Raw genomic sequence first — 23,156 nt, forward strand, 5'->3', positions numbered from 1 at the left:
TATGAAGAGAGATTTATTTCTTACAGTTCTGAAGGCTGGGAAGTCTTCCAGTCTCAGATGGAAGATGGAGGGGCCACACCTGGCCAGGGCCTTCATGTTTCATCCTCCCATGGCAGAAGGAAGGGAGAGGAGGAGGTAAGAGAGAGAGAGAGAGATAGAGGTGGGGGTGGGGATAAAGATTTTGGGGAAGAAGAAGGCTGAACCCATCCTTTTATCAGGAACCCGCTTCTGAGATAACTAACCCACTCCCACAATTATGGCATTAATCTATTCATGGGGGCTCTGCCTAGTAACCCTTAAAGGTCCCACCTCTCAAAGCTGTTGCTTTGGGGATTAAGTTTCCAATGCATGAGCTGTGGGGGACACATTCATACCATAGCAAGTTCTATTCACAGCATCTATTTCTTGTGGAGTCAGATTTGGTATTCTGTGTCTTCCTAGGAATTTGTCCATTTCATTTAAGTTATCTAATTTGTTGGCATTCAATTGTTCATAGTATTTCTTTCTAATAATTTTTATTTCTATAAGTTTGGTAATAAAATCTTGACTTTTGTTTCTGATTCTAATAACTTGAGTCTTTTGAGGGGGTGGTCAATCTAGCTAAATGTTTGCCATTTTGTTGATCTTTTCAAAGAACCAGCTTTTGATTTCATAAATTTTTTCTGTATTGCTTTTCTATTCTCTATTTCATTTATTTCTGCTCTAGGCTTTCCTTTCTGCTTTCTTTGGACTGTTATTGTCAATTATTGAGAATGTTGTATGAATATACCGTATTATGACTATGTATTGGTGAAGTTTTCTTAAGAATTTTAATTTTTGTTAAAATTTGCCTCATATATTTTTGGTATATGTTTTTAAGTATATTTAAGTTCAAAGTTGTTATATATTTCAGGTTAATTGTTCCTTTTGTTGTTGTCTAATATACTTCATTTCTAAAAAAACTGTTTTGGCCAGGTGAGGTAGCTCACACCTGTAATCTCAGCCCTTTGGGAGGCTGAGACGGGAGGATCACTTGAGCTCAGGAGTTTGAGGCCAGCCTGGGCAACATGGCAAAACCCGTCTCTACTAAAAATACAAAAATTAGCCGGGCATGGTGGCGTACACCTGTAGTCCCAGCTACTTGGGAGGCTAAGGCAGGAGAGTCGTTTGAACCCGGGAGGAGGAGGTTGCAGTGAGCGGAGATTGCACAGCCTGGGTGACAGAGCAAGACTCCATCTCAATAAAAAAGTTTTGCCTTAAAGTTTAATTTGACAAATATTAATAAAACTATGCCACTTCCTTCCTATGTAAAACTATTGATCTGAGACTTTTAAAAATATATATATAAGTATTTGAAGCTATAAATTTCCTTCTAAGTATTGATTTAGCTTCATCCCATGTTTTAGTTTGTTGTGCTTTTGTTTTTTTCAGTTAAAAGTGTTTTCCAATTTTACTCATTATTTCTTCTATTTATGTATTTATTGAGACAGTATCACTGTGTTGCTCAAGCTGGAGTGCAGTGGCACAGTCACAGCTCACTGCAGCCTTGACCTCTGTGGCTCAAGGGATGCTCTTACCTCAGCCTCCCAAGTAGCTGGGACCATGGGCTCTGGCCGTCATGCCCAGCTAATTTTTTATTTTTTGTAGACACAGGGTTTTGCCATGTTGGTCAGACTGTGATTACCTCTTTAACCATTGGTTATTTAGGAATGTGTTGTTTAATATCCACATATTTGTGAATTTCCCAAATTTTATTGATTTCTAATTTCATTCCATCATGTTTGGAGAACACACTGCATAAGTTCAATCCTTGTGATTCTCCTGCCTCAGCCTCCCAAGTAGCTGGGACTACAGGTGCGTGCCACCATGCCCAGCTAATTTTTTTTTTTTTTTTTTTTTTTTTTTTTGTATTTTTAGTAGAGGCAGGATTTCACCATGTTGGCCAGGATGATCTCAATCTCTTGACCTTGTGATCTACCCACCTTGGCCTCCCAGCGTGCTGGGATTACAGGTGTGAGCCACCGCACCTGGACTATTCAAAACATTTTCTATGTCCTTTTTTAAGTTTTGAAGTTTTCTCCACAGAGGTATTAATTTTCTTTGTGAATTTCTAGGTACTTTTACATTTTTCATTGAGAGGTAATTATCTTATGTTTCTTTATTTTTTTTATTTTTTATTTTTTTTTAAGGCTGGAGTGCAGTGGTGCGATCTCAGCTCACTGCAACCTCCACCTCCCGGGTTCAAGCAATTTTCCTTCCTCAGCCTCCTGGGTAGCTGGGATTACAGGCGTGTGCCACCATGCCTGGCTATTTTTTTTTTTTTTTTTTTTTTTTTTTGTATTTTTAGTAGAGGCGGGATTTCACCATGTTGGTCAGGCTGGTCTCAATCTCCTGACCTCATGATCCGCCCACCTCGGCCTCCCAAAGTGCGGGATTACAGGCGTGAGCCACCACTCCCGGCCCTTATGTTTCTTTATTACTGGTGTTCAGAAATGGTATTAATTTTGTAGGTTGATCTTGTGGCTGGAAAATATGCTAACTTGTCATTCTAAAAGTTTGACTCTTTATTTTGTGAGTTTTGCAAGTTTATCATCTCACCTTCAAAAATCTGTTTTTATTTCTTCCTGTGCTAGTTTTTACACCTCTTATTATGTCTGGACCATTGTACTATATATATATATATATTTTTTTTTTTCATTGTACTATATTAAAACTAGTGGTGACAGTAATTTCCCCTCAAATTAGGACTGAAAGTCCCATTTTAAAAAACCCCAAATTCAGCCTGGGCAACAAGGCAAAACCCCATCTCCACTAAAAATACAAAAATTAGCCACACATGGTGGCGCATGTCTGTAGTCTCAGTTACTCAGAAGGCTGAGGTGGGAGGATTGTTTGAGCCCAGGAGGCAGAGGCTGCAGTGAGCCAAGATGGTGCCACTGCACTCCAGCCTGGATGACAGAGTGCTGTCTACAAAAAACAAACATCAAACAAAAAATTGGAAACAAAATGTAAGTTTATAACTTTCTCTCATTAAAAGTGGATGATAGTGTACTCACTTCCGCAACACGTATACTAAAATCAGAATCATACAGAGAGAAAAGTGGGTGATGGTTTCTTTGGTTTCCTTGAAAAAAAGTGTTTTTAAACTAGATAACCCGGCCGGGTGTGATGGTGCACTCCTGTATTCCTAGCACTTTGGGAGGCTGTGGCAGGTGGATGGCATTAAGTCCAGGAGTTGGAGACCAGCCTGGGCAACATGGCAAAACCTCGTCTCTACAAAAAATACAAAAATTGGCCGGGCTCGGTGGCTCATGTCTGTAATCCCAGCACTTTGGGAGGTCAAGGCAGGCGGATCACTGGAGGTCAGGAGTTCAAGACTAGCCTGGGCAATGTGGTGAAACCCTGTCTCTACTAAAAATACAAAAGTTAGCCAGGCATGGTGGCACATGCCTGTAATCCTAGCTACTCAGGAGGCTGACACAGGAGAATCACTTGAACCCCAGGAGGTGGAGGTTGCAGTGAGCCGAGATCCCGCCACTGCACTCCATCCTGGGTGACAGTGCGAGACTCTGTCTCAAAAAAAAAAAAAAAAAAAAAAAAATTAGCCAGGTGTGGTGGCGGGCACCTGTAGTCCTAGCTACTCAGGAGGCTGAGATGGGAGGATCACCTGAGCCCAGGAGGTCAAGGCTTTTGTGAGCCGTGATTGTACCACTGCATTCCAGCCTGGGTGACAGAATGAGAGCTAGTTTCAAAAAAATAAAAGTGGATAACCCCCAAAACCACTGTCCTACTTTTAGAAAATCCAAGATAGTTTTGGGAAGGGAATTTTGGAGTCTCATTGGCCATGAAAGGGACTAGGCAGGCTTCTCAGGGAGAATTGTGGGGCTGATTACGTAGTGCCCAGCTCTACTTGGAAAACTCTTTTCACAACATTTACATGGAAATCAGAGACACAGACCCAGATGTTTGGGTTAAAATGAGACAAAAGAAAAAACAGTCATGTACAAGAGGCAAGAAGACCACTTTTTTAAATGGTCTATATTTATTAGTACTCTGGTGAGAGAAATCCCAAGTCTACCATATTGGAGGTTTTCTGGAATTCCAGGCTATCTGTTAGACTGTAGGCTTCAAAGTCTTGGCTTGTCATACTGGGCCAGGTTCGTGCTGGAGATAGGCCTACAGCTGGACCAGCAAAGGTGCTGAGAGAGGAACCCTGTCCTCCTACCTGGTACTTTGTGGGTGAGAGATACTGATACAGACAGTGGAAAGAAGAGCTGGATATCTCATTCTCATCAGGAAGATTGTACAGTTCTATGATTTGGAATATGTCATAGGCATCAGAGTACAAAGCAGGAACCGAGGCCACCAGCCTCTCCCACTGAGTATCTTGCATTTGGAAGTCACTTGTGGAACTCTCAGTGAAGGTAGAGTTCCATGCCCAATTGGAAGGGTCTAAGGGCTGAGGTGGAAGGGAGCTGTAGAAATCTGAAATTACAGGAGAAAAAGCATAAGGACTGGGGAATGTTCTGGGGGAAGTGGGCACATTCTTCTTGGATGGAAGGATCTGGTTTCGTTGCTTTGCTGATTGCCGCTGCTGCTGCTGCTGCTGCTGCTGCTGCTTCTGCTTCTTCAATTTGAATCGCCGGTTCCTGAACCAAACCTGGGAGTGGGGAAGAGGGGAGATTGTGGTCTGTTATTGGAGGAGGCATTGGAGGGTTCTCCTGAGTGAAAACAGCCAGGTTATAATCTTCATGTCCTCTCTAATTCACCATGACAATGGGCTCTGCAAGAGCAGAGATGGCATGACTGGAGTCAACAGGAGGGATGATGAAGATCAGGTCTGGGACCCCGGAAAGGAAGAAAGCGGGTGTGTTTCAGGGTTTGTGCTGGGTGTTCAGAGATAGGGTCCTGAACTCTAGAGAAGAGAGGCTAGTTCAGGGATCTAGGATCTAGGGAGAGGTGAAGAATTTGAACTGAAGGATTTTTAAGGATTATTTTAGGAGGCCTCTCCTACAAGGAATACTCCAATAAAAATGTATGGCCAGTCACGGTGGCTCACACCTGTAATCCCAGCACTTTGAGAGTCTGAGGCGAGAGGATAACTTGAGCTCAGGAGTTTGAGACCAGCCTGGGCAACATAGTGAGACCCCATCTCTAAAAAAAGAGAAAAAAGAAAAACGTCATGGGCTTTAGCAGGCTCAGAGGTTAGAGGGAGTATTATTTGTCTGTTGGTAGCATTATGAATAAACAGATTGCAGGGCTTTGCTTAAAAAGACTCTAAGCGAGGAGTCTGTCTGGATAAGCACCTTTCCGCTATTTGAACTCTATAGCACAAGTATTAAAAATAAGATTTCTGGAGTTTTAGTTCTAGCAACACTATTTTTTATCTCTGTGGCCGTCACTTTGCCTCTGAACCTCATTTTTTTCTCATTTTTCAAACTGCATGAGAGTGAGGCCAGTATTTGCGATGTCCCCAGTTTGATACCGTTTCAGTAGGTACTCAGTTAATGAAATATTATTGTGGGGCAGGGGTGGAGGGTGGGGAATTTCCAGGCTGGATAGGTGAATGTGGCTTGGATAGGGGTACCAAGCACACCACAGGGGATCAGACCTTTACTGTTGACTCCGGTAGGTCGAGTCTCAAAGCTAGTTTCTCCTGAAGATTTCTATCTGGGAACATGGTCTGGCTAAACAGAGCTTCTAGCTCTTCATACTGTTGGTGGGTGAAAGAAGTACGTTCTTGATGCCTTCTCCGTATTGCTTCAGGGCAGAGATAAAGAAGGGGTGGTTACATTTACATTACCAATCTCTCCCCCCCACCAAAAAAACAAAAACCAAAAAACAAATCACCATGGTGAGTCTCCCATGCCTTTCCTCCAACCAGGCTTAGGATCCAGAAAATGCAGATCCCAGGTCTTGAGTCTGAATGGCCGAGCCCTGCGTAACAATGCTCTGTTCTCCGCTTTCTGAGACTTTGTCTCTGATAGGACATGAGTTACCTCTTCAATTTTCTGTGTACTCAATCTGTTCACTCTGGAAACTGGCTCCCTTGAGTTTCAGTTTGCCCTGACTGCACTGAAAAGTTTTCTGTTTTACTTTTATTCTCGGGTACTCAGTCTTTCTACCCTACCTAATCTCAGGACAGTGGATAGTAGCTTCTGTCTTCTCATCTTTCTCACACTTTTGTTATTCTAGAAACTAGGAATATTCTGTGCAAGAGCTAGCCAAAAATTTTTTTTAATTATGAAATAGAAAAAACTAGGAATAAACCCCATGTCTTTGCACATGAATATAGCCCACTCTTCTAAATGGGTTTCCTCTCTTCATTTATTTGTTCAGGAATCCAGTCCATCTCATCTCGCAAATAGGCTCTTTTCTTTTCTTTGCTTTGCTTTGCTCTTCTTTTCTTTCTTTCCTTCCTTCCTTCCTTTCTCTCTCTCTCTGTCTTTTTTTAGAGACAGGGTCTTGCTCTATTGCCCAGGCTGAATGCTGTGGCATGATCATAGTTCATTGTAACCTTGAACTCTTGAGCTCCTGCAATCCTCTGGCCTCATCCTCCTGAGTAGCTAGGACTACAGGCACTATCACCACTCCGGGCTAATTAAAAAACTTTTTCTTTCATAGAGATGGGGTTTCCTTACATTGCTCAGGCTGATGTTGAACTCCTGGGCTCAAGTGATCCTCCTGCCTTGGCCTCCCAAAGTGTTGGGATTACAGATGTGAACCACCGTGCCTGGTAGAGCTTTTTCTTTTATGGGATTTCTGAGGCTCTATTCATTACTTTGGGGAAAAGAAATCAAACGTGGTCAGCACGATGTGCTCACACTTGTAATCCCAGCACTTATGGGAGGCCAAGGTAAGAGCATCACGTGAGTGGAGGAGTTGGAGACCAGCCTGGGCAATGTAGGGAGACCCTGTCTCTATGAAAAATTAAAAAATTAGCTGGGCATGGTTGCATGTACCTGTGGTCCCAACTGTTCTTGAGGCTGAGGTGGGAGGATTGCTTGAGCCAGGAGGTTGAGGCTGTAGTGAACCATGATCGTGTCACTGCGTAATAACTATTCTTGGGGCTGAGGTGGGAGAATTGCCTGAGCCCGGGAGGTTGAGGCTATAGTGAACTATAATTGTGTCACTGCACAATCATGCGTCAGCCTGGGTGACAGAGCGAGACCCTGTCTCAAAATAAAATAAAATAAAATAAAATAAAAATAAATATGTATAGAAGATTGAAAAAGTATAGTTTTTTAATGGCAATGAAAAGGAAAAGGGTTTTTTCTTTAAAAATTATCGGCCAGGTGTGATGACTCACACCTGTAATCCCAGCACTTTGGAAGGCTGAGGCAGGTGAATCACTTGAAGTCAGGAGTTCGAGACCAGCCTGGCCAACATGATGAAACCCTGTCTCCACTAAAACAACAAAAATTAGCCAGGCATAGTGGTGCATGCCTGTAATCCCAGCTACGAGGGAGGCTGAGGCATGAGAATTGCTTGAACCCAGGAGGCGGAGGTTGCAGTGAACCAGATCATTCCATTGCACTCTGGCCTGGGTGACAGAGCGAGATTCTGTCTCCAAAAAAAAAAAAAAAAATCCTGCAATTATCAAAATTTGGCCATACACAGTGGCTCACACTTATAATCCCAGCACTTTGGGAGGCCAAGGCAGGAGAATTGCTTGAGGCCAGGAATTTAAGACCAACCTGAGAAATATAATGAGACCCTGTCCCTACAGAAAATGTTTAAAAATTAGGTGGGCATTGTAGCACATGCCTGTGGTCCCAGCTATGGGAGGCTAAGGTGGGATGATCACTTTAACCCAGGAGGTCAAGGCTATAGTGAGCTACTATCGTGTCACTGCACTCTAGCATGGGCAATAGAGAGAGACCCTGGCTCTAGAAAAATAAATAAAATAAAAATAAAAGGAGGAAAGGTCCTCACTTGGACCTCCCTTCTTGTACTTAGAAGTCCATAATACCAATACTAAAATCAGGCAAAAATAAACACTATAGATAAAACTATAGGCTAATGCCACTTATGAACATAAGTGAAAATAACCTATATAAAACATATTTAATCCCACTTTAAATGTACATATTTCTAAATTTATATCTTATTTTTTCAGTTCATATATATATGTGAAATCCAATATACTTAGAAATATCGATTTTTTTCTGCTCACATTTAATAAAATTATTCTACTCAAACTGTATTTACCTTAGATAGCCATATCTTAAATATTCTGAGCCTGTTCTTTTAATTAAATAACATCATTTTACCAGGCACTTATTCTTTACTTTCAAATAAGTAGTTTGTGATACAATATTTCTGGAATGTGTCTATGGAATACTGTTACTGGGAATTTTGTTCTAAGCCACAGGAAACTTATTTATATAATATTAAGATAACCACTTTCCCCCCACACTCATCCCATAGGGCTGCATTTGTGACTTCCACAACCTAACTACTTACTGTAAATTGTTTAAAAATAAGAACTTGATTTATTCATTTATTTGGAAAAGCAATATGTACAAATAGTACAAAATTGAAACCATCCCTATTCCCCAACTACCCAATTACTCTCTAGAGCTGTTCTGTTCAGTACAGTAGCCACTGCTTCAAATGACTATTAATCATGGGAAATGTGGCTAGTTCCGCTGAGGAGCTGATTTTTTTTTTTTTTTTTACAGAGTCTCCCTTGTCAGCCCAGGCTGGAGTGCAGTGCAGTGGCTTGATCACAGCTCACTGCAACTGCCATCTCCCTGGCTCAAGTGATTCTCCCACCTCAGCCTCCCAAGTAGCTGGGACTAGAGGTGCGCACACCATGACTGGCTAATTTCTGTGTGTGTGTAGAGATGAGGTTTTGCTACATTGTCCGGGCTGGTCTCAAACCCCTGGGCTCAAGTCATCCTCCCACTTCCACCTCCCAAAGTGCTAGAATTACAGATATGAGCCACTGTGCCTGTAATTTTTAATTTTATTAAATGTTAATTTAAAATTAAAAACTGATAGTGCAATTATTGGGAAACTAGTATGCTTGGAACAACTTGGGTACGTCAACCTTTTTTCAACTGTGATTTTATGAAATCTAAATGCAGATCAAGTATTTCTCATGAAATATTTAGCATCTAGACTGAGATATGCGAAGTGTATTCACTGGATTTCAAAGTCTTGCTATGAACAAAGAATGTAAACCATCTCATTGGATTATATTTTGTCTGCTTAACCAAATTGTTACATTTTATTAATGTGTTGCATTCAATGTTATATATACATTGTTTAATTACCTATTAAAAGTAAAGTTAGAAGCTTTAAACTTACTATTTTGGCCAGGCATGATGGCTCACACCTGTAATCCCAGCACTTTGGGCAGACCACTTGAGGTCAGGAGTTCGAGACCAGCCTAGCCAACATGGCAAAACCGCATCTCTACTAAAAATACAAAAATTAGCCTGGCGTGGTGGCGTGTGCCTGTAAGCCCAGCTACTTGAGGCACGAGAGTCGCTTGAACCCGGGAGGCAGAGGTTGCAGTGAGCTGAGATCATGCCATTGCACTCCTGGGTGACAGAGCGAGACTTGGCCTCAAAAAAGAAATAATAATAATAAACTTACTATCTACTTGTGTGTATCTAAACACAACATATAAAAGTAAATTAAATAAAAAACATATAGATGATAAAGTAAAGGAAGCAGTGGGTTTTTGTGTGTGTTTTTAGCTTTTTACATACTTTTGAATCATTAGCTTGCTTCTGTATTTATTCAAAATGTCCCTTGAAACAGGACTGTCTCTACTAAAAATACAAAAAATTAGCCAGGTGTGGTGGCACAAACCTGTAATCCCAGCTACTCAGGAGGTTGAGGCAGGAAAATCACTTGAACCCAGGAGGCAGAGATTGTGGTGAGCCAAGTCCGCATCACTGCACACCAGCCTGGGCGAAAAAGTGAGATTTCATCTCAAAAAAAAAAAAGTATATATACACACACACTTTTCTTTGTAACTCAAAATTATAATTTATGAATATATAGAGAGTAGACTAGAAAAATTCTGAGAAACCTGTTGTAATGACAACCTCAGAAAGGAGGTAGAATAGAACTGATAGAAATGGTCAAGTACTTTTGTTTTATCTCCATTATCTTAATTTATTTTGTTTATTTATTTTATTATTATTTTTGGAGATGAGGTCAGGCGTTCGAGACCAGCCTGACCAACATGGTGAAACCCCGTCTCTACTAAAAATACAAAAATCAGCTGGGCATGGTGGTGCATGCCTGTAATCCCAGCTACTTGGTAGGCTGAGGCAGGGGAATCACTTGAACACGGGAGGCGGAGGTTGCAGTGAGATAAGGTCTTGCTCTGTCTTAGGAGTTCGAGACCAGTCTGGATCACATGGTGAAATCCCGTCTCTGCAAAAAAGGGTGTAGTGGCACGCACCTGTATTCCCAGCTACTCGGGAGGCTGAGGTGGGAGAATCAGTTGAACCTGGGAGGCTGAGGCTGCAGTAAGCCGAGACCGCGCCACTGCACTCCAGCTTGGATAACGGAGTGAAACCTGTCTCAAAAGAAAAGAAAAGAAAAGAAAGAAAAGAAAGAAAGAAAATATAAATTTGATTTTGGAAGGCCAGGTGCAGTGGCTCATGCCTGTAATCCCAGCACTTTGGGAGGCTGAGGCGGGCAGATCACGAGGTCTCGCTATGTTGCCCAGGCTGGTGTCTAAACACCTAGGCTCAAGGGATCCTCCTGCCTCAGCCTTCACGTAGCTGGGACTAAAGGTGCACCACCATACCCAGCTCATCAGCCTCCTGATTCTATTCCAGGAAAACCCATCTCAATCAAATATGACCAACATATAAGATATTTAGTCCTAGATTTAGGTCTGTTATATTCACACCTGGTAACCACCCTCTTGGGGAAGGACAAGTGGGCTCCCTGAGAAGAGAGACAGACTACAGAAAGGGCACAGGGGAACAGTGCTTGCTGGAACTGGCTTGGTCCTGTGGTATCAAGGACACACTGGAATCACTCATGCTGCTTAAAATATGTGGCTGAGGAGTCACAAAGGATGCCCTATTCATCGGAGTATTGTGGAAATAAACATTATATACTTGAAAGTATTTTCAGTCAGCCTTGGCTAAAATGAAAATTAAAGAAACTATAGATCAGTTTGGTATCAGATAAGAAAAAATAAAAAGCCTGGAGCCAGGATATACTTTGAGTTACAAATACTTCAATAATTATAAATGCAGAGCTAAGTTATTTTTTAGGGTAATGTGATAAGGAAGATTAAGTCAAGGAAACATCACATACGGACAACTACCAATGACATCCCGGGAAAACTCACATCCATGTGGGGCACATTTCTTCCAGAAATTTAAAAGTATATCTGCTGTCTTCTGAAAACTTTGATCTATTTCTTATTCAGTTAGCTCAAGGAGTCCATAATATGCAAGTTGCACTGTGGAAAAGTTTTAACCAGTAATCTTGATATATGTTCAATAGTAGAAATTTTGCTTTTAAAACTATACTTTTCAGGCCGGGCACGGTGGCTCACGCCTTTAATTCCAGCACTTTGGGGGGCTGAGGCAGGTGGATCACGAGGTCAGGAGATCAAGACCATCCTGTCTAACATGGTGAAACCCTGTCTCTACTAAAAATACAGAAAAAAAAAAAAAAACAGCCGGGTGTGGTGGCGGGTGCCTGCAGTCCCAGCTACTTGGTAGGCTGAGGCAGGGGAATCACTTGAACACGGGAGGCGGAGGTTGCAGTGAGATAAGGTCTTGCTCTGTCTTAGGAGTTCGAGACCAGTCTGGATCACATGGTGAAATCCCGTCTCTGCAAAAAAGGGTGTAGTGGCACGCACCTGTATTCCCAGCACTTTGGGAGGCTGAGGTGGGTGGATTACCTGATCTCCTGAGGCAGGAGAATGGCATGAACCTGGGAGGCAGAACTTGCAGTGAGCTGAGATCGCGCCACTGCCCACCAGCCTGGGCAACAGAGCGAGACTCAGTTTTTTTAAAAAAAAAGATAAAACTATACTTTTCTAGGAATGTGATTATGAACCCATTACCCAAACTCTTCACCTCAATTTCTTTTTTAAAATTTTTTAATTTTTTAAATACAGATGGGGTCTCGCTATGTTGCCCAGGCTAATCTCAAACTCCTTGGCTCAAGTGATTCTCCCACCTCAGCCTCCCAAAGTGCTAGAATTATAGGTGGAAGCCACCACACCCAGCCCACCTCAGTTTCATCAAGCATAAAAGGGGAATATGGCCGGATGCGGTGGCTCACACCTGTAATCCCAGCACTTTGGGAGGCTGAGGTGGGTGGATTACCTGAGGTCAGGAGTTTGAGATCAGCCTGACCAACATGGAGAAACCCCATCTCTACTAAAAATACAAAATTAGCCAGGCGTGGTGGCGCATGCCTGTAAATCCCAGCTACTCTGGAGGCTGAGGCAGGAGAATCACTTGAAACTGGGAGGCAGGAGGCTGCAGTGAGCCATGATTGTGCCATTGCACTCCAGCCTGGGCAACAAGAGTAAAACTCTGTCTCAAAAAAAAAAAAAAAAAAAAAAAAAGTGGGGTAGGGGGAATGTTAAGAGTACGTACTTTAGGCCAGGTGTGGTGGCTCATGCCTGTATTCCCAGCACTTTGGGAGGCCAAGACGAGCAGATTGCTTGAAGTCAGAAGTTTGAGACCAGCCTGGCCAACATGGTGAAACCCTGTCTCTACCAAAAACACAAAAATTAGCCAGATATGGTGGCAAGCACCTGTAATCCCAGCTACTCAAAAGGCTGAGGTAGGAGAATCGCTTGAACCCTGGGAGGCGGAAGTTGCAGTGAGCTGAGATTGCACCACTGCACTCCAGCCTGGGCGACAGAATGAGACCTTGCCACACACACAAAAATGAATACCTACTTTATAATAGGGTTTGTAAATTTATTACATGAATGTATTAATGTAAGGCACTAATTATATTGATTTATTAATGTAAAAGCATTAATACACTAGAATAATGTGTGGCACATTGTATGCACAACATACCTCTCTTTTGTAAATTAATTTTATTTTAGTTTAGAGTATGTCACTGAAAATGAAGTCTTTTCAGCAATGTAATGTGACATGTAAAATATAAAATATACTTTTCTGGCCAGGCATGGTGGCTCATGCTTGTAATCCCAGCACTTTGGGAGGCCAAGGCAGGCGGGTGGATCACTTGAGGTCAGGACTTCAAGACCAGCCTGGTCAACATGGTGAAACCCTGTCTTTACTGAAAATACAAAAAATTAGCTGGTGTGGTGCCACACACCTGTAATCCCAGCTACTCAGAAGGCTGAGGCAGGAGAATCGCTTGAACCCAGGAGGTGGAGGTTGCAGTGAGCCAAGACCGTGCCACTGCACTCCAGCCTGGGGGAAAAGGTGAGACTCCATTAAAAAAAAAAAATATATATATATATATATATATATATGTACGTGTAGATATATATACACACACACACACACATATATATACACAACACACTTTTCTTTATAACTTAAAATTATAATTTACGAATATATAGAGAGTAGACTAGAAAAATTCTGAGAAACCTGTTGCAATGACAACCTCAGAGAGGAGGTAGAATAGAACTGTTAGAAATGGTCATCAAGTACTTTTGTTTTATCTCCATTATCTTAATTTACTTTATTATTATTTTTAGAGACAAGGTCTTGCTCTGTCTTAGCAGTTTGAGATCATTCTGGACCACATGATGAAATCTCGTCTCTACAAAAGAAGGTGTAGTGGCACTCACCTCTATTCCCAGCTATTCGGGAGGCTGAGGTGGGAGGATCAGTTGAACTTGGGAGGTTGAGGCTGCAGTAAGCCGAGACTGTGCCACTGCACTCCAGCTGGGATAACATAGTGAAACCTGTCTTAAAAAAAGAAAAGGAAAGAAAGAAAAAGAAAGAAGAAAGAAAGAAAGAGAAAGAAAAAGAAAGAAAGAAAGAAAGAGAGAAAGAAAAAGAAAGAAAGAAAGAAAGAAAGAAAGAAAGAAAGAAAGAAAGAAAGAAAGAGAAAGAAAGAACAATGAGAATATAAATTTGAGTTTGGAAGGTCAGGCGTGGTGGCTCACGCCTGTAATCCCAGCACTTTGGGAGGCCGAGGCGGGCAGATCACAAGGTGAGGCGTTTCAGACCAGCCTGACCAACATGGTGAAATCCTGTCTCTACTAAAAATACAAAAATTAGCTGGGCGTGGTGGTGCGTGCCTGTAATCCCAGCTACTCGGTAGGCTGAGGCAGGGGAATCACTTGAACTCAGGAGGCAGAAGTTGCGGTGAGTCGAGATCATACTACTGCACTCCAGCCTGGGTGACAGAGCAAGACTCCATCTCAGAAATAAATAAATAAATAAATTGAGTTTGGAAATAGACACACTTCAGCCACTGGACCATCCAAACCGCTACAGTCTCAGGGAACACATATGTCCATTATTATTAGAAAATTTGAGTTGGGCACTGTTGATGACATCAGTAATTTCAGCATTTAGGGAGGCAGAGCATTCAGCTTGACCTTAGGAGTCAAGACCAGCCTGGACAACATAGTGAGACCCCCTCCACAAAAAGGAAAAAAAAAGAAAATTTGGCAAAACATAAATGTCTGTTTACATGGAGAGTCTCAGTTTTTACATTTATAAAATAAAAAAGAATAGCTTTATTTTAGTGAGTCACTTCACAGATTATGTACAATGAGACCTTATTTTCCTCTTCCTTTTCTCTTTGTCCTACATTTATTTCATTTATTTCCAACCACACTTTTTTTTTTTTTAATGTTTGAGACAGACCCTCCCCGGAACACCCAGGCTAGAGTGCAATGGCTCAATCTCAGCTCACTGCAACCTCCACTCCACAGCTTCAAGCGATTCTCCTGCCTCAGCCTCCCAAGTAGCTGAGACTACAGGCGCTCGCCACCATGCTGGCTAATTTTTTTACTTTTATTAGAGACAGTGTTTCACCATATCGGCAACACTGCCCTCAAATGATCCACCCACCTCGGTCTCCCAAAGTGCTGGGATTACAGGCATGAGACACTGTGCCTGACCCAGCCATACCTTCTTAATTGAGCCAGAGAGTGACACTCTGAAGTGATGATGCCCCCGCCTCAAGAGGCCGTGCATGCTTCTGTGCTCACTCTCATGCCTGGCCTCTCTCTGTCTCACACACTCTCTCCCTCCAAGCCTGGACTAGCCTGCTAGACGATGAGAGACTATAGTGAAAAGACTTCATATTCTGCAACATAGGCTACCTTAAATGAGTTTACAGCTAGTCAACCCTCAAGCATGCAAGAGATGCCAGCCAAGATCAGAACTGGCCAGCTGGCTTGTAGATTTTTTTCTTTTGAAATGGAGTCTCGCTCTGTTGCCAGGCTGGGGTGCAGTGGCACAATCTTGGCTCACTGCAATCTCTGTCTCCTGGGTTTAAGAGATTCTCCTGCCACAGCCTCCCGAGTAGCTGGGACTACAGGTGCGTGCCACCACGCTCAGCTAATTTTTGTATTTTTAGTAGAGATGGGGTTTCACCATGTTGGCCAGGATGGTCTCGATCTCTTGACCCTGTGATCCGCCTGCCTCGGCCTCCCAAAGTGCTGAGATTACAGGCATGAGCTACTGCACCTGGCCTGGCTTGTAGATTGATAAACAACAACAAATGCTTATTTTTTTAAAACCACTGAAATTGTGTGAAACAGCAATGACTAATTTGTACATACATTTGGTCTTCAAACATATCAATTTTCTGAACTTTCTTCTGTTCTCTCAGTTCTCACCATGTTCCTGCAGCTTGTATTTCCACATTACCATTCTGCTGGGGATTTTCTGCAAAATTCTTAGCCATGTACTGTGTGAGATGTAAGAAATAACAGTTCTACTTGGTGTGTAACATGTTCTTCCACATCTCCTAAATTTGGGGTCCCTAATCCCTGGGCCACAAACTGGTATGGGTCCATGGCCTGTTAGGAACTGGGCCACACAGCAGGAGGTGAGCGGCGAATGAGTCAGTGAAGCTTCATCTGTATTTACAGTCGCTCCCCATAGCTCACATTATTGCCAGAGCTCCGCCTCCTGTCAGATCAGCTGGTAGCATTAGATTCTCATAGGAGCATGAATCCTGTTGTGAACTGCACAGGTAAGGGATCTAAGCTGGGTGCTCATTATGAGAATCTAATGCCCGGTGATCTGTCACTGTCTCCCATCACCAACAGATGGGAGCATCTGGTTACAGGAAGACAAGCTCAGGTCTCCCACTGATTCTACATTATGGTGAGTTGTATAATTATTTCATTATATATTACAATGTAATAATAATAGAAATAAAATGTGCAATAAATGTAATGTCCTTGGATCATCCCCAAACCAGCCCCCCAACCAGTCCGTGGAAAAACTGTCTTCCACAAAACCAGTCCCTGGTGCCAAAAAGGTTGGAGACTGCTGCCCTGAATGCTTCTGGAAAAAGCTTTTCACACCTTTCAGTAAATATATTTATTTTATAAGATGGGGTCTCACTATATTGCCTAGGCTGGTCTTGAACTGGTAAGTCTATTTTTAATTTTTGAGGTACCATCATACTGTTTTTCACAGCCGCAGTGCCATTTTACATTCCTGCAAACATTCTAATTTCTCCCCATCCTCACCAACACTTGTTCTTTTCTGTTTCTTTGATAGTTGTCATCCTAACGGGTGTGGTTTTGATTTTCTTTCCCCTAATAATTAATGTTGCTGAGCATCTTTCATGGATTTGTCCATTTGTGTATCTTCTTTGGAGAAAGATCTATTCAAGTTTTTTGCCTTTTTTTTTTTTTGAGATGGAGGTTTGCTCTTGTTGCCCAGGCTGGAGTGCAATGGTACGATCTCAGCTCACCGCAACCTCTGCCTCCTGGGTTCAAGTGATTCTCCTGCCTCAGCCTCCCAAGTAGCTGGGATTACAGGCATGCACCACCACACCCGGCTAATTTTGTATCTTTAGTAGAGACAGGGTTTCTCCATGTTGGTCAGGCTGATCTTGAACTCCTGACCTCAGGTTTTTGCCCATTTTTAATTGGATTTTTTTTATTGTTGTTGAGTTCTAGTTTTGTATATATTATAGCTATTAACCCCTTATTAGATAAATGCTTTGCAAATATTTTCTCCCACTCCACAGTTTGCCATTTTACTTTTTTTTTTTCTCTTTTGAGACAGAGTCTCTCTCTCTCTGTCACCCAAGCTGGAGTGCAGTGGCGTGATCTCTGCTGCAGTCTCCGTCTCCCAAGTTCAAGCGATTCTCCCACCTCAAGCCTCCCAAGTAGCTGAGATTACAGGCGCCTGCTACCACGCTTGGCTAATTTTTGTATTTTTAGTAGAGATGGGGTTTCACCATGTTGGCCAGGCTGCTCTAGAACTCCTGACCTCAGGTGATCCACGCATCTTGGCCTCGCAAAGTGCTGGGATCACAGGCATGAGCCACCATGCCCGGCCCCATTTCACTCTTTTGATTGTGTCCTTTGATCATACAAGTTTTTATTTTTAATGTAGTCTAATTTATCTATTTTTATTATTTTGTTGCTTGTGCTTTTGGTGTCATATCCAAGAAACCATTGCTAAATCAAATGTCATAAAGCTTTTCCTCTATGTTTTTTCTATGAGCTTTGCAATTTTAGCTTTTGTGTTTAGGACTTGATCCATTTTAATTTTTGCATGTGGTAAGGCAAGGATCCAGCATCATTCTTTTGCATGTGGATATTCAGTTTTCCCAACACCATTTGTTTCAGAGACTGTCCTCTCCCAATTGAATGGCCTTAGCACCTTTGTTGACTATGTGTGCAAGGATGTATTTCTGGACTTTGCTCTCTTCTATTGGTCTATATATCTGTCTTTATGCCAGCACCACAGTCTTTGATTACTGTAATTTGTAATAAATGTTGAGATTATGTACTATGAGGCCTCCAGCTTTGTTCATCTGTTCATCTTTTTCAACATTATTTTGGCTATTTGGGATTCCTTGAGACTTTATATAAATTTTTGGATAGACTTTTTTTAGTTTCTGCAAAAAGCACCATTGGGATTTTTATAGGGATTGCATTAAATCTTTAAATTGCTTAGGTAGTATTGACATATTAACAATATTAAGCCTGGCCGGGCACTGGTGGCTCACGCCTGTAATCTCAGCACTTTGGAAGTCCGAGGCGCGTGGATCACCCAAGGTCAGGAGTTCAAGACCATCTAGCCTGATCAACATGGTGAAACTCTGTCTCTACTAAAAATACAAAATTAGCCGGGTGTGGTAGCGCCTGCCTGTAATCCCAGCTATTTGGGAGGCTGAGGCAGGAGAATCGTTTGATCCTGGGAGGCGTAGGTTGCAGTGATCCGAGATCGCTCCATTGCACTCCAGCCTGGGCAACAAGAGCTAAACTCCGTCTTTAAAAATAATAATAATAATAATAATAATAAAAATATTAAAGCCGGCCAGGCGCGGTGGCTCATGCCTGTAATCCCAGGACTTTGGGAAGCAGAGGCAGGCGGATCACAAGGTCAGGAGTCAGCCGGGCGTGGTGGCTCACGCCTATAATCCCAGTACTTTGAGAGGCCAAGGCGGGTGGATCACCAGAGGTCGGGAGATCCGAGACCATCCTGGTTAACATGGTGAAACCCCATCTCTACTAAAAATACAAAAAAATTAGCCAGGCATGGTGCCACATGCCTGTAATCCCAGCTACTCAGGAGGCTGAGGCAGGAGAATTGCTTGAACCTGGGAGACGGAGGTTGCAGTGAGCTGAGATCGCACCATTGCACTCCAGCCTGGGCAACAAGAGCGGAAACTCCATCTCAAAAACAAACAAACAAACAAAACCCCAAAGGTCAGTAGTTTGAGACCAGCCTGGCCAATATGGTGAAACCCCATCTCTACTAAAAATACAAAAAAAAAAAAAATTAGCCGGGTATGGTGGTGCATGCCTGTAGTCCCAGCTACTTGGGAGGCTGAGGCAGAAGAATCACTTGAACCCGGGAGGTGGAGTTTGCAATGAGCCAAAATTGTGACACTGCACTGCCAGCCTGGGTGACAGAGCAAGACTCTGTCTCAAAAAAAAAAAAAAATAATAATAATAATATTAAGCCTTCCCATTTATGCACATGGAGTGTCTTTCCATTTGTGTCTTTAATTTATTTCAGCAACATTTTATAGTTTTCAATGGACAAGTCTTTCACATCCTTAGTTAAGTTTATTTCTTAGTACTTAATTATTTTTGATGCTATTGTAAATGGAGTTATTTTTATAATTTTCTTTTCTGATTGCTTATTATTAGTGTATAGAAAAACCAGATTTTTATACAGTTTTACATATTTTTAAAGGTAAACATTGTATACAAACAATGTTTGGAAAATCTCCAGGATAAAATATCAAATAACAAATATATATTTCAGAACAATTCACTAAGATACACCTTATATAAATAAATCTCCTTATACACGTATACAATACTACTCTGAATAATGAGCTTTTTTTGTTTTTGTTTTTGTTTTCATTTTCCCTCTATATTGGGCCACAATATACCTGCCTTGGAAAAGGAGATTTCTCAGTTCCTATCTGTCTATGCTTCAGATCTTTTCTCCTAGAAAAACATGCTCACTTACTCTATATATTATATTCTTAGCTTATCTCTCATAATTTGAATCAACCATGGGCCAAAGGCCCATTTAATTTGAAATATATTTCTCCTTTTATGATGGGAAGACTTTCTGAATAGATTTTTAAAAACAATCAATAGCTGCCTTAAAACAAATGCAAAATGCAATTATAGGGCCGCATGAGAATGGGGCAGTAGAAAGGCAAAGAGGAGAAAGAAGGATGATACTCACTGGGACTAGCTGGATCCTGTGGTGGTATCACCTTCATGTTGGAATAATTCCTTTTGATGAAAGGGTCTGGCTGGGGATTCTCTGGGGCCATTCTGTTCATCATGGTTTCTGAAATCTGAGATGGAAGGCCTATGAGATAGGGAATGCTGATGAGGAATTCATTCGCTGGATAGCAATGTTTTCAAGGAGCCTGGGCTTGCTGTATGACCTCTGGCAAGTGAAGTTAACCCCCAATTCCTCTACCTCAGCTGGAAAATGATTCATATTTTATACCATAGAGAAATACTCTAGCTGTACTTGTCAAAAATGAAACTTTAGAAATAACAAAAGAAATCCTGTGTCAATATCTTTGTGACTCAAAGTAGAGGGATATTTCTTTGATGAGATTGTTGAAGTGCAATCTATACACGAAAAGATAGAGATCAAATGACCACAGATTTCTCATCAGAAACAAAGACAGTTCTTTTAGCACTTCAAAGATTTTGTTCCACTGTCAACTTAGATTCTTTTTTACACCACTTGCCATCACTCCCAATCAACTCAGATTCCGTATCCAGGGAAAATATCTTTCAGGAAAGAAGGTGAAATGAATACATTCTCTGAACTATGAGAATCTGTGGCCAGTAGTCCTGTTCTGTGGAGTATTAAAGAAAATTCTTCCTAAGAGGGAAAATTGGAACTTCAAGAATAAAGGAAAAGCCACACATATGGTAAATATCTGGTTACATATAATAGGTCTTAAATTTTTAAAAGCTATTTGGAATATATATGAATATTGAAAGCAAAAATTACCATATTGTTTATTGGTTTTGTTTTGTTTACTTTTAATTTTGAACTAATTTCAGATTCACAAGAAATTGCAAAATAATATATGTGGTTAAGGTGCTGCACACACTTCAGCTAGCCTCTCTCAGTGGTGACATCTTGCATGTTATTTTACTTTTTCACTCTTATTCTATAACAAATGTACAGGGGAATAAATTTAGAAGAGCTTCTTAATTCATAAACCAATATTTTGCAAATGACCGGTATGTAATATTACAAAATCCTGCATGGGTAAAAGATCCACTCAAAGTTCAATGTAGACCAATGGATTTCAATGTGACAGAATTTGGAAAGTTCATTCATATGATTTCAAATTTCACATTGCAGGATGGGCATGGTGGCTCACGCCTGTAATCCCGGCACTTTGAAAGGCTGAGGAGGGTGAATTACTTGAGGTCAGCAGTTCGAGACCAGCCTGACCAACATGGTAAAGCCCCATCTCTACTAAGAATACGAAAATTAGCTGGGCGTGGTGGCACGCACCTGTAGTCCCAGCTACTAGGGAGGCTGAGGCAGAAGAATCGCTTGAACCCGGGAGGCAGAGGTTGCAGTGAGCCGAGATCATGCCACTACACTCCAGCCTGGGCGACAGAGCGAGACTCTGTCTCAAAAAAAAAAAAAAAAAAAAAGTTTTCACGTTGCAACTCATCTTTAAGAAACTGCTACTTGTTGAGTTTCTGTTGTAGTTTTAAAGAATATCCACAATTATTTCAAAGGCTACAAGAATACTCCTTTTTCTAGCATCACATCTGTATGAGGTCAGATTTTCTTCTTAGACTTCAACAGAGTAATGCATCAGAAAAGGTGACTGCAAAAGCAGAAGAGAATTCTGCCATCTTCCATTAAGCCCTAAAATACTAAAATGTAAAACAATGTCATTGGTCTCACAATTTTTTTGTGTGTGGAAAATGTAGTTAACACGTAATGCATTTATCATTTTATTTTGAAAGGAATGAATAAATATATTTTAATTCCAGTTTTCACTTTGAATGTGGTAAATATCTAGGTATATCCTATAGAAACAAAAGTTCTTTGGAGTCCTCAACAACTTTTAAGAATATAAAGAGGTTCTGAGACCAAAAAATTTGAACAGCAATAACAACAGATGGCCTAAGCCTTGGCATTTAATTGAAAAGAAATTAAACTTCACTAAGCATCTGTTCTTCAGTACAATCCTAAGAGCAAATAAATGATGCAGTAACATTCAGTAGCGACATTAGGATACTGTCAGACATCCAAGTGCTTCATATACATGATTCATGTGATCCTCGACAAACACATGGGGTAATGGACAATTATTATCAACCTCTTAAAGATGAAGAGACATGAGATCTAAAAGTTTGGTCAGTAAGAGGAGAAGCATAGCTGGGAAGGAATCAGGTCTTACCGACTCTTGTACACACAGTCTAAACCCTGGCCCACTTTCCTGGGATGGGCATTGAGAGTCTGCAGCTTAAACTAGCATATTAAACAAACAAAGAAGCAAACGATTCAACTGGTCTATAGTGCTTTCCCTGGTTGAGGCTATCAAGAGCATAAGGCAGAATTGCCACCAGCAGAACCACATTTACTCAGCAATTTTTTATTGCCTTCCTCCTACAAATGGGCACTTACGTAGGTCTGTGGATTCTGCAATGAACGAAGTACACAAAAATAGTTGCTATGATGGAGTTTACATTCTAATTAAGGATTTCCAAAGGCCTGGCTAACACAGACGGGGAAAGTTTGGGAGCCCTGCAAAACAGACAACCCACACTCAGTAAGTAAGGAGTCTCACATTCACTCCCTGATTTTCATGAGGTGGTCAGTCTTTCTGACCTTCCTTCTGTCCCCAACTTGCAACCGTCTATATCATGTCCCTCTAATGTGAATGGGCTGAGTGGTTTGCATCCTTTAATATTGCTCCTTTGATTTTTCAAATCCTCTTTGAGCACTTAAAGCCCCACATTCTGGCTATCCTCCCCGCCCCCACCCCGTGCTTACCTGTCATGAATCCCCTTAGACTAACCATTTTCAGTCCTACGTGGTGTGTCTCTCTCTGGAAATGCAGTTTCCTTAGTGTGTCCTCATGCAGAAGACCCTGTATTTAAATGTAATTTTTATACAATCAGACCTCCTCCTGCCCCTGCACCACCCAGACACACCCTGATGTCCCACCCTTCATTCATTCATTTGTTCATTCAATAAAAGTATGCTTACAGCATAGTGTAACTATTGCTGAAAATTGTCATTATTTTTTTTTATACTCAAATTTCCTACCTTTGACAACCCTTCAAGGCGACTCCTGTGCTTTTTGATGCAACCACCTTTTTACTTTTACACTTGGGTTGTTCAAAGTTTTAGGTGTAAAATTCCTCTAGGCGTGGTAACACACGCCTGTGGTCTGAGGTATTCGGAAGGCTGAGGTGGAAGGATCACTTGGGCCTGGGAGGTTGAGGCTGCAGTGAGCCCTAATTGCACCAGTCTACTCCAGTCTGGGCAACAGAGCGAGACAGC

The 23,156-nt window shown here is 41.6% G+C and overlaps 1 protein-coding gene across 2 annotated transcripts; it reads right to left on the reverse strand.

Annotated features, from left to right (window-relative positions):
* Positions 1-22,708, reverse strand: ARGFX (arginine-fifty homeobox). 2 transcript variants are annotated; one of them, XM_054551421.2, is made up of 5 exons: positions 22,644-22,708; positions 19,836-19,950; positions 10,406-10,522; positions 5,591-5,739; positions 1-4,639 (listed from the first exon to the last, which is right to left on the reverse strand). In XM_054551421.2, the coding sequence occupies exons 2-5, from the start codon at positions 19,936-19,938 to the stop codon at positions 4,025-4,027; spliced, it is 984 nt and encodes a 327-aa protein (XP_054407396.2). In that variant the 5' UTR covers positions 19,939-19,950; positions 22,644-22,708; the 3' UTR covers positions 1-4,024. The 2 variants fall into 2 exon arrangements, with proteins under 2 accessions (XP_054407396.2, XP_002813285.3); XM_002813239.4 differs by lacking the exons at positions 10,406-10,522; positions 22,644-22,708 and adding an exon at positions 13,763-13,879 and having other exon boundaries at positions 3,983-4,639; positions 19,836-19,938.
* Positions 22,709-23,156: the final 448 nt, after the last annotated feature.

Source organism: Pongo abelii, chromosome 2 (assembly GCF_028885655.2).
Source record: "Pongo abelii isolate AG06213 chromosome 2, NHGRI_mPonAbe1-v2.0_pri, whole genome shotgun sequence".
Taxonomy (NCBI): Eukaryota; Metazoa; Chordata; class Mammalia; order Primates; family Hominidae; genus Pongo; species Pongo abelii.

Bases quoted from the DNA above. Each gene is read 5' to 3' on its own strand.
- ARGFX (XM_054551421.2), bottom strand. From the start codon at position 19,938: ATGATGAACAGAATGGCCCCAGAGAATCCCCAGCCAGACCCTTTCATC. The intron at 10,523-19,835 runs GTGAGTATCATC...CTTTTGAGACAG, and splicing joins ACAGGATCCAGCTAGTCCCA to GTTTCACTCCGTTATCCAAG. The intron at 5,740-10,405 runs GTGCGTGCCACT...TCTGCCCTGAAG, and splicing joins CCGAGTAGCTGGGAATACAG to CAATACGGAGAAGGCATCAA.